Source organism: Bufo gargarizans, chromosome 8 (genome assembly GCF_014858855.1).
Source record: "Bufo gargarizans isolate SCDJY-AF-19 chromosome 8, ASM1485885v1, whole genome shotgun sequence".
Taxonomy (NCBI): Eukaryota; Metazoa; Chordata; class Amphibia; order Anura; family Bufonidae; genus Bufo; species Bufo gargarizans.
Window position 1 is genome coordinate 136,955,561 of NC_058087.1, and position 15,180 is coordinate 136,970,740.

Here is a 15,180-nt window from a genome sequence, read left to right on the forward strand (position 1 = left end):
CCAGGCAGTAGTAAATCTGTACATGGGCAGAAGCCTCCCCTCCCCTGTAGTCCGCAGGCTTTCCCACACACAGCAGGCATCAGATAAATGACACAGACAATAGGAGTGTGTCACATTTAACTGCACAAGACACATCTCTAACATCTGGGGTGGTAATATAATAGAGGCATTCACTGACCAGCAGGAAGATAAGTGTGAGAACAAGTCTAACTTGGAAGATGATCTCTAACTGAATCCAATGTTTTGCTTGACATCTGTCGTGTGTAAATGTGACCTAATACTCTGCTTCCAAGGCTTATGGTGACTAAAAGTAACATTAGTCTTAACCCATCATATGACTAAACTGCTGGACATGACCATTATACAAACCTATTATACTCTATACCAGTGTTTCCCAACCAGCGTGACTCCAGCTGTTGCTAAACTACAACTCCCAGCATGCCCGGACAGCCTTTGGCTGTGCAGGCATGCTGGGAGTTGTAGTTTTGCAACACCTGGAGGCACACTAGTTGGGAAACACTGCTCTATACATACAGCACTGCACCTCCCAACATGACCTAACCACTGGGTATGACATAATACAATCCAATTATACTCCATATATAGAACACTAAACCTCCCAACATGACCAACTGCTGGAAAGGGCATAATACAATTCTATTTTATGTATACATAGAGCACTAAACCTCCCAACATGACCTGACTACTAGACATGACATAATACATTGTATTATACACTATACATAGAACACTACCCCTCCCAGAATAACATTTTATTATACTCTTTGTAACGGTCTGTGAGTGCGGAATCCCTGTGTCAACCAACTAGTTTGACTTTGGTCTGGACCTAAGGGAGTTATCCTGGCAGTCCCCTGATATTCGCCCTTTAATCCCTATACAGGGATCTGAACTTAGCTTCAGAGGAGCCACCAGGCTGCTACCTCCTGGAGTAGTCCTATTGTGGTTGACAGCTGACCTACAGGGGTCAGAGACACCAATGCGGGGCACCGTGAAATCAGGCAAAACTCGTAGTCAGCAGCAGACCGAGGTCAGGGCAGGCAGAGTTTGTGCAAATCCATGAAACAGGTCTAAGGTCAGGGCAGGCAGCAAAGGGTTAATACACTAATCAGGCACAGGTTAGGTCAGGCAGTGGAGGGTCACAGTGAGGAAACAACCTGAGTTTGGTACATGGGCAGACAAATGGAACAGTACACCTTACACAGGGGCTAGCAAGCTAGATCGACCGATTGCTCAGGCAAAGAATAGGCAAACTGCAGAGTATATATATATATATACAGCAGAAGGTGATTATCATATTAGAAACACTGAACAGAGAACCAAAGGAGGATTGAACCATGTAGAATGAGGTGAGGTTCAGAGGTTCAATGAAGAATACCCCCAATAGGCATACAGGACACCGGGGCCCGGACGACTGCCAGAGCGCTGGACCTGCAACAGACATAGAGTGAGTGGAGCGATGCCCGTGACCGTCCAAAGTAGTGGGGCAGCACCAGGCACGGGACCTCAATGTGACATTCTGACAGCTAACAATACATATCAGAGCAAAAACCAAGCCATGAGAGAAAAGAGCTGTCTGTAGAGCTAAGAAACAGGGTTCTGTGGAAGCACAGATCTGGAGAAGGGCACAAAGAAATTCTACTGCGCTGAAAGTGCCCAAGAGCACAGAGGCCTCCATAATTCTTAAAGGGAAGACATGTGGATAAACTGGGGCTCTTCCTAGATCTGACTGCCCAACCAAACTGAGTAATCAGGGGGAAGGGGAACAGCTTGAGAGGATCTACAGAGAAGAATGGGGGAAATCCCCAAATCCAGGTGTAAACCTTGTGGCATCATACCCAAGAAGACTGGAGGCTGCAATCACTGCCAAAGGGGCTTCAACTAAGTCCTGAGTAAAGGGTCTGAAAACTTATGTCAATGCTAAATTTTAGTTTTTCATTTTCAATAAATTATCAAAGATTTTGAACATTGTGTTTTCACTTTCTCTATATGGGTTATTGAGTGCAGAATGATAGGGAGGGGGGATAAATAATATAACAATATAATAAAATGGGGAAAAAGTAAAAGGGTCACTTTCCGAATGCACTATATATATATATATATATATATATATACTGTATATACTTACTATCTGCAGGTAATGAGACCCTCACTGTATTCTCATGCTGCTCAGTCCTTTTCCATTTACAAAGCCAAGTCACCAACAATCCCCAGGCAGTAATCCTAGATCAGCCTGGGAATCCTGGGAGGTGAGAAAGTGTGCCATGCACTTCTGCACATCAAAGCCAGGGAAGAATGTTTTTTTTGTCTCCTGGAGGTGAAGATGTGACAAGTGAGAGAGGACTGCATGGCTGCTCCTTATCCTAGCTCCATACTGACAAACCAAGAATCTCAAGGAAGAAACAAGAAGAGGCAGAAAAGATATCTGCACTCAGTCAGTCCCTAACTCCATATATATGTAAATTAGTTGTGTATTTAGGCTGTAAAACACTGGCCTGGTACTGCAGTTGACACCACTGCAAATCATAACCCCACTGATCAAATATTGATGGCCCATGCTAATTATAGGCTAGGATTTGGGGGTTAGAGCTCATTTGCACCCATTTATTCCCAATTATAGGCTAGTAATATTAAAGGGGATATATAATTACTTTATGATCGTTGGGGTTCCAACTTCACTAACCCTGTGTAACCCTGAGAATGAAGGGGCAGCTCTGATTGGGCATTGCAACCCTATCACAGCAGCACCCCGACATCTGCTTTGTAGGGGAGATGCAGCATAGCGCCATTCAAGTGAATGACGCTGGCTGCACTTCCCTTCACACAGGGTAGTCTGGGCCCCGCTGTTCAAGGAAAGATAGTGACGCAGTCTCATTCTCAGAATTGGTGGCGGTTCCAGAGGATGGAACCCTACCGAACATTAAGTCATCGCATATGCTAGTCATATAACACACTTTATTAGGTGAGGGTACCCCTTTAAATTCCTCAAAAACTGCTTTAGGGGAATATAATGTAATTTCAGTGTTATAACACTGTTTTTGCAGATCTGATCACAGGGCATATTATAATCTTGGATGCCCTCTACCTCCCATTTATAATACTGATCTGGCTGAGGAGTTAATGGGCCCCCTCCGGCAATAGGGACAGGTACAACTGCCACCTCTGCACACCTTTATTAACTTATTAATGAAAGAGATAACTTTTCTGAAGTAATATGAATTTATTTCTTCAAGTACTGAGCAGCAGATAAGATATAATACATCCAATGCAATATCACACACCCACTGAATTGCATTAATTCAAACAATCAGCAAGTGAGCACACAAATTTCATAGAAATTACAGTCATTATCATTAAAACATTAAAGAAAAACCTTCTTTTAATACAACAACTCTCAAAATAGCAAGAGTAGGACCAAGACATGGTCATCCTAAGTAATACACATAAGTGTTAACCCTACGATAGCATCTTCACTGCTAAAACGTCTTCACAGAAGAAAAGGAACATATTATTAGAGTCCATCACAATGGACTGGAAGATATAACCCTCAACCTATCTTGGATGCAGCATGACCTGAGTACACAATACTGTAGGACATTAAATTGATAGGATAATTTAGGGGGCACTATGTGACTCCATATAAATAAGCATGAGAAAATACATGCAAACTATGCAACTCTAAACCAGTTAACGTTTTCGTTCCTGATGTAGGAACTTCAATATAACTTCCCTAAGCTAAGGAAAAACACAACTTTCTATGAGAAAGCTTCGGTTTCTAAAAGTCACCACCTATCTAGTGGAGTGGACATCTCATCATCATCACACATAAGTTAATTTACAAAGGATTGTCAGGTGTGCAGAAAATATTCGTCTTGGACCAGTTCATCATGCAGACAATGTCATGGTTAGCTTTCACCATGGTCTCCAAATGGATTTGCTCCTGTTGCCAGTAAATAGACTTTGTTCATTAGAGGTCATCATAGTGGACAACTCATAGGATACATTGTGTTCATTAAAGTATCTGATATTCTTGTTGTCCTGTTGATTCTGAACTGGTAGGAAGGTGATGGAGTCCTGGACGCAGGTGGAGAAGCCTTCTCTCTGGGCCTGGCTGGAGGCTGTGACATCTAAAACAGGAGAGACATACATGTCAGTGACAGCGTCCATCACCTGCTGCAATCTGCTCTCAGTAAGAAACATATGAGGGGTGTGAGGGGCCGGGACAGGACACTTACTTCTCTCCGCCATGTGGCGCTGCAGGATGGTGACCGTCATCTCCAGGATATCGGCTTTCTCAGGTTTGGAGGGGAGCTGATGTCTCTGGAACTCCTTCTCCAGTAAGATGTGCAGCTGCTCAATGCTGCTGTTAATCCGGTCTCTCCTCATCTTCTCGATCACCGGTTTCCTCAGCTGCAGAATAAGACACGGGGCGGTGAATACATCTCAGTAAAGAGCACGACTTTCCTGTCAGTGTGTGAGGTGAATGTACTACAGACAATGACTGGCAGTGACGACTATTATTACGGACAGGCAGGGTGATGGATCTCCTTAGAGAGACCAGTCCTGTATGGAGACTTCATGGAAGTACTGCATGGTGTGAAGACTTATGGGCAATGCTCCATGGGAGAGAATATGCCTCTTTGCATAGACTGTTATTACTGATTAATATTACATTGTATTAGTAGCAGTGGTCACGTCCGCTCTCCAGTCCTATACAGGAGTATTACAGCAGCCTGTGTATTATAAGACTAGGAGGAGATGTCCTGCAGTGTAATAGTGGTAGATGTGTAATAACAGGTCAGAGATATGGGGGGGATGCTGTCACTACAGGGGGCTCTTACCTTTCTGAGTTGGCCACCAGCCTGATGATCCAGGGTCCTCACACTGCATGGAGCCATGGTGCAGTGTCTGGGGGTCTGTAGACTTGTGCTGTGTGAGGCAGGAGCTGTCTGACTACTAGTGAGCAGCCTCCCCTCTATATACTCCTCTCCCTGAATAATAACGTGTGGAGAGCAGACTTACAAGAGGTTCCCACACTCAGCCTCCAATCACACAGCAGCGGTGACAATGGACGTGTGTCACAGTAAACTGTGACAGAGAAAGATAGCATCTGGAGCTGGTATTGTATAGACAGACATGAAAGTGTGGGAAAGGAACACGCCATAAAAAGGGTTTTAGTGCATCTGCTGCCTTGCACTACACACTGACATTGATACAATAAACACGAGGAGGAACATCATCCTCTCCTAATAATAAAACTGAAATTGTAAGCATGCAAAACAGTGTTAAAAAAAAATAACAATATAAGAAAGAAAAAACATCCTGAAATAGTAAAAATATATAAATTGATATACAAAGTATAATATGATTAAAACAATGTAAGGCTAAGGGTACTTTCACACTAGTGTTAGAGGAATCCGGCAGGCAGTTCCGTTGCCGTATTTATTTTTGCTCACATTTTTTAAAGGTCTGCGCATGTGCAGACCGGAAAACTGGATCCGTTTTTCCAGAACACTTAGTACCGGATCCGGCATTAATACATTTCAATGGAAAATAATGCCGGATCCGGCATTCCGGCAAGTGTTCTGGAATTTTGGCCAGAGAAAATACTGCAGCATGCTGCAGTATTTTCTAAGACCAAATACCGTAGAAGTGACTGAACTGAAGACATCCTAATGCATACTGAACGGAATGCTTTCCATTCAGAATGTATTAGGACAAAACTGAAGCGTTTTTTATCTGGTATTGAGCCCCTAGGACAGAAGTCAATACCGGAAAACTTTAACGCTAGTGTGAAAGTACCCTACCTGTACCTGTATATTTTAAGATTATTTATTTTAATAGCTCTGATATATTCTTTAGTGCTCTAACAAGAATTTATTAATTCACATCTGTTAACATTTACATAAAAAGTTAAGAACGCAAATAAAATAAAAATCACAATAAGTAATTTTTAAGTTATGCCATTTAAATCTTCTAGTGTGTGGCTACAGCTTCATGTATACGCCCATGTCCCATTTTCGATCCACAAAAAATGAATCCTTTAAAACCATATACATTCTATGTTCATTCAGTATTTTTCGCATTCCCATCCACAGAGAGGACTATTCTCATGCACAAAAAGATTAAGACTTGTAGTGAGATTCTCATTTCTAACTCATGTATCTGGATGGATGGATGGATAGAGAGAAAGAGATGATAGATAGATAGATAGATAGATAGATAGATAGATAGATAGATAGATAGATCTTTGAACTGATAGATTGAAAGCAATATATATATATAACATATAATGACAATCATACATATGATCACAGACTTGTTTAAAAAAGCAAGGGCAATAACTGTAACAATAATGTAGCATTAATATTAAAGGGCTTCTGTCATCCCCCATTGTGCAATTTTCATTAGCCGACATTAGCTATTTGCTAATGTCAGCTGCACATCATACATGTCCTACCTTTGTCTGTGGCTTATTTCTTGTAAAAATCATACTTTTATCATATGCAAATTTCTTCACTACCAGCAAGTTGGGCGTGCACTTGCTGGTAGCCGCCGCATCTAGACACGCCCCATCTTCTCTTGATAGACAGGGCCAGCGAGTGCTCTCCTCCTCCCGCTGACCCCGTCTGCTGTTGAATTCCCGCGCCTGCGCCGTAACGTTCCTTGATCGGCGCAGGCGTACTGACTGATAGACGCGCGCTTGCCAGCTCCTTCCTCTGTGCACCTGCGCCGATTACGTCACACTACACCCGGAAGAGAAGACTGCCGATTATCGCTGATGCTGGCAGTCTTCTTTTCCGGGTGTAGTGTAACCCTGGAGAAGGTGCCTGGGAAATAGGTTAACCTAACTTGCTAGTTCCTATGAAAATGTGCTGTTCCGTTTGCCCATGTACTGTCTGCCTGTTTCAAGGATTTGCACATACTCTGCCCACGCTGACCTATGGTTTTGTCTGATCCCTTGGTGCTCTGCACCAGTATTTCTAACCCCTGTGGGCCAGCTGTCACCCACACCAGGACCCTGCAGTGAAGTCCAAATCCCTGTATGGGGGTTAAAAAGTGAATACCAGGGGGGCTGCCAGGATAATACACTTAGGATTAGCCTTGTTGGTTGATGCAGTGGTTCCACTCCCACTGCCCATAATAGACAGAAGGACACACGTATTGGTACACCTACACATTCTACCTACAGGAGCTTTTATGACATCCTATTCTATATAAGTATTGTATACTATAATGTGCGCTGACAGCATAGCACCACTTCTCAAGCTGCATATTTCCATGGCTGCACCATCATTTTGTTTTGCCTTCTATTGGTCAAGGCAAAATTTAGATCATGGCCGGATTTGTCTCAGCTTTGACACCAACCTAATGGACAATTCTATACATTTCTATAGGATGCAATAGGAGTTGATGTTTTAAAAAGTATGTCAAGATGTCCAACTTGCCTTTGAGATGAGAAGGTAAAATATAATTAATTGAATTCTTTGTAAACTGCCCAAGGTAAAGGTTTACAATAGATCAAACACCCATTGCAGAGATCTAGTTTTTGAACTTGCAGGCTTCCAGTTCCAAGTTTCCTCTCTCCACTTTAGGTCTGGGTAGCTCAGCCCTCCCTCGTCCTTTGATGAGCTGAGTGTTAGGAGACCCCATCGGAGAAGCACACTTTGACACCATGGTTCCTTTTGATCGCAGCCTGGCTTTGACAACAGAGGACATTAGGCCTAATTGCTCTGAAGGCACTTGTCCATGAGACTGGAAGTGTGCCTGGCAGGCAGGTGTGAATTGTCACAGCTGTCTGGGAGAAGAGGGAAACCAGAACTTCCATTGTAACTATCACTACAATGTATCAGGAACTAAAAACATATTCATCATAGTGATGGTGGAGAGTAGTGGCGTCGCTAGAGGGGGGCGAGGGGGGGCAATTGCCCCCCCTATGTTGTCCCTTGCCCCCCCGGGTGCCCCCCCGCTGATTCCCCAGAGTGAATACTAATGAGCGCTTCCATTATGGAAGCGCTCATTAGTACCGAAGGACCAGGAAGTGGTGAACGCTCTGTACTCACCACTTCCTGGTCCTCGGCTGTCGGCTGTGCAGGGCTGCGCACAGCGTAAGGTCGCTCTGTGACCTCACGCTGTGCGCGCCAGTTTAGAGCACAGTCGACTGAGGAGAAAATGGCAGGCGGCGTCCGTCCAGGAGCAGGAGAGGTAAGTGTTTTTATTTTTTATTTTATAGAAAATGTGGCTGCTGGGGGCATTATGGGGGATAATTGGAGGCATATGGGGCATTTGGAGGCATATGGGGGCTAATTGGAGGCATATTTGGGGGCTAATTGGAGGCATATGGGGGCATTTGGAGGCATATGGGGGCTAATTGGTGGCATATTTGGGGGATAATTGGTGGCATATTTGGGGGATAATTGGAGGCATATTTGGGGCTAATAGGAGGCATATGGGGCTAATAGGAGGCATATGGGGCTAATAGGAGGCATATGGGGGCTAATATGAGGCATAATGGGGCTAATAGGAGGCATATGGGGGCTAATAGGAGGCATATGGGGGCTAATAGGAGGCATATGGGGGCTAATTGGAGGCATATGGGGCTAATTGGAGGCATATGGGGGCTAATAGGAGGCATATGGGGCTAATAGGAGGCATATGGGGCTAATAGGAGGCATATGGGGCTAATATGAGGCATATGGGGGCTAATAGGAGGCATATGGGGGCTAATAGGAGGCATATGAGGCTAATATGAGGCATATGGGGGCTAATAGGAGGCATATGGGGGCTAATAGGAGGCATATGGGGGCTAATTGGAGGCATATGGGGGCTAATTGGAGGCATATGGGGCTAATTGGAGGCATATGGGGTTAATTGGAGGCATATGGGGCTAATTGGAGGCATATGGGGCTAATAGGAGGCATATGGGGCTAATAGGAGGCATATGGGGCTAATATGAGGCATATGGGGGCTAATAGGAGGCATATGGGGGCTAATAGGAGGCATATGGGGGATAATAAGAGCCATATGGGGACAAATTGGAGGAATAGGGGGGCTAATAGGAGGCATATGGGGGTTAATTGGAGGCATATGGGGCTAATTGGAGGCATATGGGGGCTAATAGGAGGCATATGGGGCTAATAGGAGGCATATGGGGCTAATAGGAGGCATATGGGGCTAATAGGAGGTATATGGGGGCTAATAGGAGGCATATGGGGGCTAATAGGAGGCATATGGGGCTAATAGGAGGCATATGGGGGCTAATAGGAGGCATATGGGGGCTAATTGGAGGCATATGGGGGCTAATTGGAGGCATATGGGGGCTAATTGGAGGCATATGGGGTCTAATTGGAGGCATATGGGGCTAATTGGAGGCATATGGGGCTAATAGGAGGCATATGGGGGCTAATTGGAGGCATATGGGGGCTAATTGGAGGCATATGGGGGCTAATTGGAGGCATATGGGGGCTAATTGGAGGCATATGGGGGCTAATAGGAGGCATATGGGGGCTAATAGGAGGCATATGGGGGCTAATAGGAGGCATATGGGGGCTAATTGGAGGCATATGGGGGCTAATAGGAGGCATATGGGGGTTAATTGGAGGCATATGGGGCTAATTGGAGGCATATGGGGGCTAATAGGAGGCATATGGGGCTAATAGGAGGCATATGGGGCTAATAGGAGGCATATGGGGCTAATAGGAGGTATATGGGGGCTAATAGGAGGCATATGGGGGCTAATAGGAGGCATATGGGGCTAATAGGAGGCATATGGGGGCTAATAGGAGGCATATGGGGGCTAATTGGAGGCATATGGGGGCTAATTGGAGGCATATGGGGGCTAATTGGAGGCATATGGGGTCTAATTGGAGGCATATGGGGCTAATTGGAGGCATATGGGGCTAATAGGAGGCATATGGGGGCTAATTGGAGGCATATGGGGGCTAATTGGAGGCATATGGGGGCTAATTGGAGGCATATGGGGGCTAATAGGAGGCATATGGGGGCTAATAGGAGGCATATGGGGGCTAATAGGAGGCATATGGGGGCTAATAGGAGGCATATGGGGCTAATAGGAGGCATATGGGGCTAATAAGAGGCATAATGGGGGCTAATGAGGCATAAGGGCTGATATGGGGGCTAATGAGGCATAAGGGCTGATATGGGGGCTAATGAGGCATAAGGGCTGATATGGGGGCTAATGAGGCATAAGGGCTGATATGGGGGCTGATATGAGAGGCATAATGAGGGCTAATGAGAGGCATAATGTGTCATCCACAGATGCCCCCATAACAGTGTGTCTTCCACAGATCCACCATAACAGTGCGCCTGTGCACTGACGAGAGACAGAAAGAAGGGGAAAGAATCCGTGGAAGCAAGCAGAGGACGGCACTGCAGACGACTGAATAGCTTCTTTTGTAAGTAAATTGCTTTATTATAACTGTATCCCTGCATATCGCAATTCTCTCGTATTTTGTAATCTTATTGATATATACTTATTTTGTTTGTGCCCCCCCATTTTTGACTGTGGTATCTTTGTGCCCCCCCTATATATTGTTCCTAGAGTCGCCACTGGTGGAGAGAAACACTGCAATAGCAGCCCATTGTTGAAATGTGACAGTGAGGGCAACTCCAAGAAAGGCTTCATTTAGCACATGCATGGTACGCCACACAGGCCTGTGCCTGGCACACTTTTACACGTCATACTGACAGTCTTAACATATGTAGTCACAGGCACAGAGCAAGAGGTTGCTGACTAGAAACACAGATACTATGCATCATTTCCATGTTCTTGTGAAGTCCATTGTGGCCACCCTAAAAATTTCAGTAGTGCTTGCACCTCACGTATTTTGCAGAGAAAGATATCTGCCAGTCTTCAGTACTAATGCAGAGAGAAATGGAGAATGTAGAGGGATAAATCAGCAGGACAGATAAAGTATAGACAAATAGCTCACCAATATGAACATGCTATCACTCATATAAAGGATGTGAATATAAGGGGTGCAGAGGTTGAAATGAAATTGTTACACCTATGGCCAGTATAATATCTTCTAAACCATCTATACAGTTTTCTGAACCATGTGCTGGGTAGGTTCATTTCAAAAGACAGCCTGGAGATTATTTGGAAGCTTCACCAGGAAATTCACTTTTAAACAAGGCACAATGCCTTGTAGGCAGGGCCGCCATCAGGGCAATACTGGTGGTACCGCCATCAGGGGCCCAGCAATAAGGCTTTTTTAGGGGGGCCCACTGGAGGCGTCAGATCACTATCAGCACTCGTCCACAGGTAGAAGGCTCTACAAATGTCCGGACACATGGAGCGGGATGGCAGAGTCTGTGCTCTGTGCACAGTTATGGAGAATGGGTGAAAACAACAAGCGGCATGGACAGAATGGAGGAGGTCATGGAGGAGGTCCGCGAGCTGGGTGAATTCTCGTAGCACCACCTTCATGTTGGCCTGGCCATATCTGGACTATACCGACTGTATCGAGATCACACTGTATAGACACAGCCTGCTCACAATGGCGCCTGCACACCGGGCTAACAGCCCCTTCATACTTCACATGCCAACCTAATCATGGTGACACTTCTGTATCTGCTCTGAAAGGACCAGCTGCCACTATTTAGGGGGAATATTTTATTATTATTTATTTGAAAGCACCGTTAAGTTCATAGTCTTTAGGTAGAGTACAACAGCTATCTTAAGTCTTTTATAGGGATACATTCCCTACCTAAGGCCTCATGCACACGACAGTTGTTTTTTGCGTCCGCAAAAAAAACGGATGCAGCATCCGTTTTTTGGGGAGGATCCGTTTTTTCCCCCACAGATCCCTTGTAATAAATGCCTATCCTTGTCCACAAATGAGAAAAAAGTAAGACATGCACTTTTTTTTGCTGAAGGGAAACACGGACAACGGACGCGGAACACAAATGGATGAACTATCAGCATTTGTTTGCTGACCCATTAAAATGAATGGTTCCCCATCCTATCCGCAAAAAAAAAACGGAACGGAGGCCGAGAAAAACAACTGTCGTGTGCATGAGGACTAAGGAACATTCTTGATGTTGGTGTATTCCATTATGTGAACCCTTACTGACGGAAAGAATCCAGACCCTTTTTAGGGTAATACAACATAACTCACAAAGACAGTTGTTTTTGTTTTGTTTCTGATATGTTTTGTCCTTATTATAATGTAAAATGTTCACCATGTGACAAATAACTGTTGTCCGCTCTACCTGAGCATTAGTATTTTTCTTTTGTGAACAAATAAAATTGTTGGAAAAAAAAAAAAGTTCATAGCGCTGTACATCCAGACAGAGTTACACAAATATAAAAATATAATAAACAAACTATGAACAGACTGGTACAGAGGGGAGAGGACCCTGTCTGCAAGAGCTTACCATCTACAAGGGAAGGGGAGAACACAGTAGGTGAGGGTATAGGCTGCTCACCTGGCTGTGTGGTGGCAGCATGCTATTGCAGGTGCTAGGCTTTCCTGAAGAGGTGGCTTTTCAGGTTACTCTTAATGGTTTTGATGTTGGGGGAGAGTCTGATGTGTTGGGGTAGTGAGTTCAGAGTAGGGAAGAGGCAGTGAGAAATCTTGTAGTCGATTGTGTGAAGAACAGATGAGAGAACAGAGGAGGAGGTCCAGTGAGGATAGGAGATTACATGTGGGGATGTATCGAGAAAGCAGGTCAGAGGTGTAATGCGGGGACAGATTGTGGATGGTCTTTTATGTAGTGATGGACAAACATGGCCGGGGCGATCAAATGTTCGCGAACCGCTCGTTTGAGGTGGGCCCCGTTCACTTTAATGGCAGGTGAACCTGAAAAACCTTCAGGTCATATTTGCAGCCAGCAAACACTTACTAGAAGTACACAAATAGTCCCACAACATGGACAGTGATATACCAGAGGGGGATCATTGGCAAAAATTCCCACAAAAAATATATATTTTAATCAGGGGCCATTTTTATGCGCCTTAAAGGAAAACGCTCAAAAATGTGCCCTGCTGGAGCCCAAATTTGTTTTTATTTCCTATCGTTTTGATGTATATAAATGTGCAGCACTCCACGTTTTTGTATCCTTCAGAGTCTATTAAAAAAATTAATACGTTAACGTCATTCTTTTTTCTACCATGGAACTGTATGGTGAACAAACGCCACTGTACGGCATCAGTCTGAGGCATCTGTTAAATGGCAAAAATAGGATGTGAACCCAGCCCTAGTGTCAGAATAAGCACCAGTACACAGCGGAGCAGCGCGGCGGAGAGGGGAGGCCGCCATGTACTGACAGAGCGCTACCTGGTCCTGGTGGTCAGGGTTGAGGACTGTGTTTCCCAAGGATCATTTTCTACTGGGAAATACAGGGCACAGTATAATACACTAGAATCTATATACTATAAAGATATTAGCCCTACCCCCGAATAATAATACAATTAGGTGGTCATTTATTATAGAGAAATACGTCTATGTTAGGTGTATTTCTGACACAGATTGTGGCGCAAAGGTCCTTAGCACCGCAATCTGCATATTTTACCCGCATATGCCAGGTCTAAAAAAGGATAGTGTGGGCAGGGACGGGGATACAATTATGACCATCCAGTTATTGGATACCACCGCCATACATTGACCGGATAATACCTCTGTACAGTGACCGGATAACACCGACATACCGTGACCAAATAAAATGGTATAAGAGGGCACAGTATAGGGAATGACTAGGGGCACTGCAGTATGGGGTGAGGGGCACAGTCACATGACCCTGTGACATTAGAAGGTCCTTATGGTGAATGCGGTTCATACGCCACCATAATGAGAGGCAAAGGAGTGGGACAAGGGTGTGATTATGGCCCTGGCTGCGACTGACCAGTTTGGTGATCTCATCGAATGGCCGCAGAAGTCTGCATGCATCGCGCATGAGCAGCCACTGGCGCGGTGAAAAGAAATCAAGCTCCCCAGAACCTGTCCTGCCGCAGCGTTCGTACAGGTAGTCGTTAACGGCATGTTTCTGCTGGAGTAGCCTATCAAGCATATACAAGGTAGAGTTCCAGTGCGTCAGGCTGTCACAAATCAAACCTCTGACGGGCAAGTGGTGTCGCTGCTGAACGTCAGCAAGGCGAGCCATGGTCGTGTAAGATCTTCTAAAATGGCCGGAGATTTTCCTGGCCTGCCGGGGTATTTGGCAACGAATTGCTGCATGACTAAGTTCAGGACGTGTCCCATGCCGTTTCAGAGCGCTCAGCAGATTGGCACCGTTGTCGCACACCACTTTACCAACTGTCAAATTGAGCAGGGTTAGCCACTGATCTGTCTGTGACCGCAGAGCTGAAAGCAGTGCAGGACCGGTGTGGCTCTTGGTTTCCAGGTACAACAGCCGCAGCACAACATGGCAACATCTCACCTGGCACGTCGAATAGGTTCTAGGGAGCTTGGAGGGTGCAGCGGAAGAGGCGGTAGCAGTGGAAACGGAGGAGTCAGTCGAGGAGGAGACGGAGGATGGGGTAGTAGGAGGAGAAAAAGAGGCCGGCCTGAGTGCAATCCGTGGCAGTAACACCAAATCCACACGGGTGCCACGGATTACATGCTTGATGGCCGTCAGAAGGTTCACCCAGTGGGCAGTGAAAGTATGCACCTTCCCTGCCCCTTGTTTGCTAGACCAGATGTCTGTGGTCAGATGTATCTTGGCACCGACACTGTGTGCTAGAGATATATTAACTTTCCGCTGAACATGGCCATATAATTCAGGGATACTCTTCTGGGAGAAATATTTTGTTCCGAGGACCTTCCATTGGGGTGTGCCAATGGCTTCTAAAGGCTTCCGAGTCCACCAATTTATATGGCAGTAGTTGGTGGGCTAGCAGTTCCGACAAGCCAGCGGTCAGCTGTTGGGCAAGAGGATTATCCGGCGTCATAATTTTTTTACACTCGAACATTTGGGCCACGGAAGCCTGCCTTGTGCCAGATGAACACGACAATGTCACGGTGGAAGGTGGAGGACAAATGAGAGGAGAAGGAGAAGAGGCAGAATGTGGAGCACCAGGAGTGTGGCTTTGTGGGTTCTGATGGCGTTTCTCCCACTGGGCTTGGTGATGGGAGGCCAGGTGCCTTCTTAAGGCGGTCATCCCTAGGTGAGTGTTGGGCTTACCGCGACTTATGCATTGAC

The 15,180-nt window shown here is 45.4% G+C and overlaps 1 protein-coding gene across 1 annotated transcript; it reads right to left on the reverse strand.

Moving 5' to 3' along the window:
- Positions 1 to 3,930: 3,930 nt before the first annotated feature.
- Positions 3,931 to 4,979, reverse strand: LOC122945432 (transcription factor HES-5-like). Its single transcript, XM_044304501.1, has 3 exons — positions 4,860 to 4,979; positions 4,254 to 4,428; positions 3,931 to 4,145 (listed from the first exon to the last, which is right to left on the reverse strand). Exons 1-3 carry the CDS (start codon positions 4,914 to 4,916, stop codon positions 3,931 to 3,933), a joined length of 447 nt encoding a protein of 148 aa, XP_044160436.1. The 5' UTR covers positions 4,917 to 4,979.
- Positions 4,980 to 15,180: the final 10,201 nt, after the last annotated feature.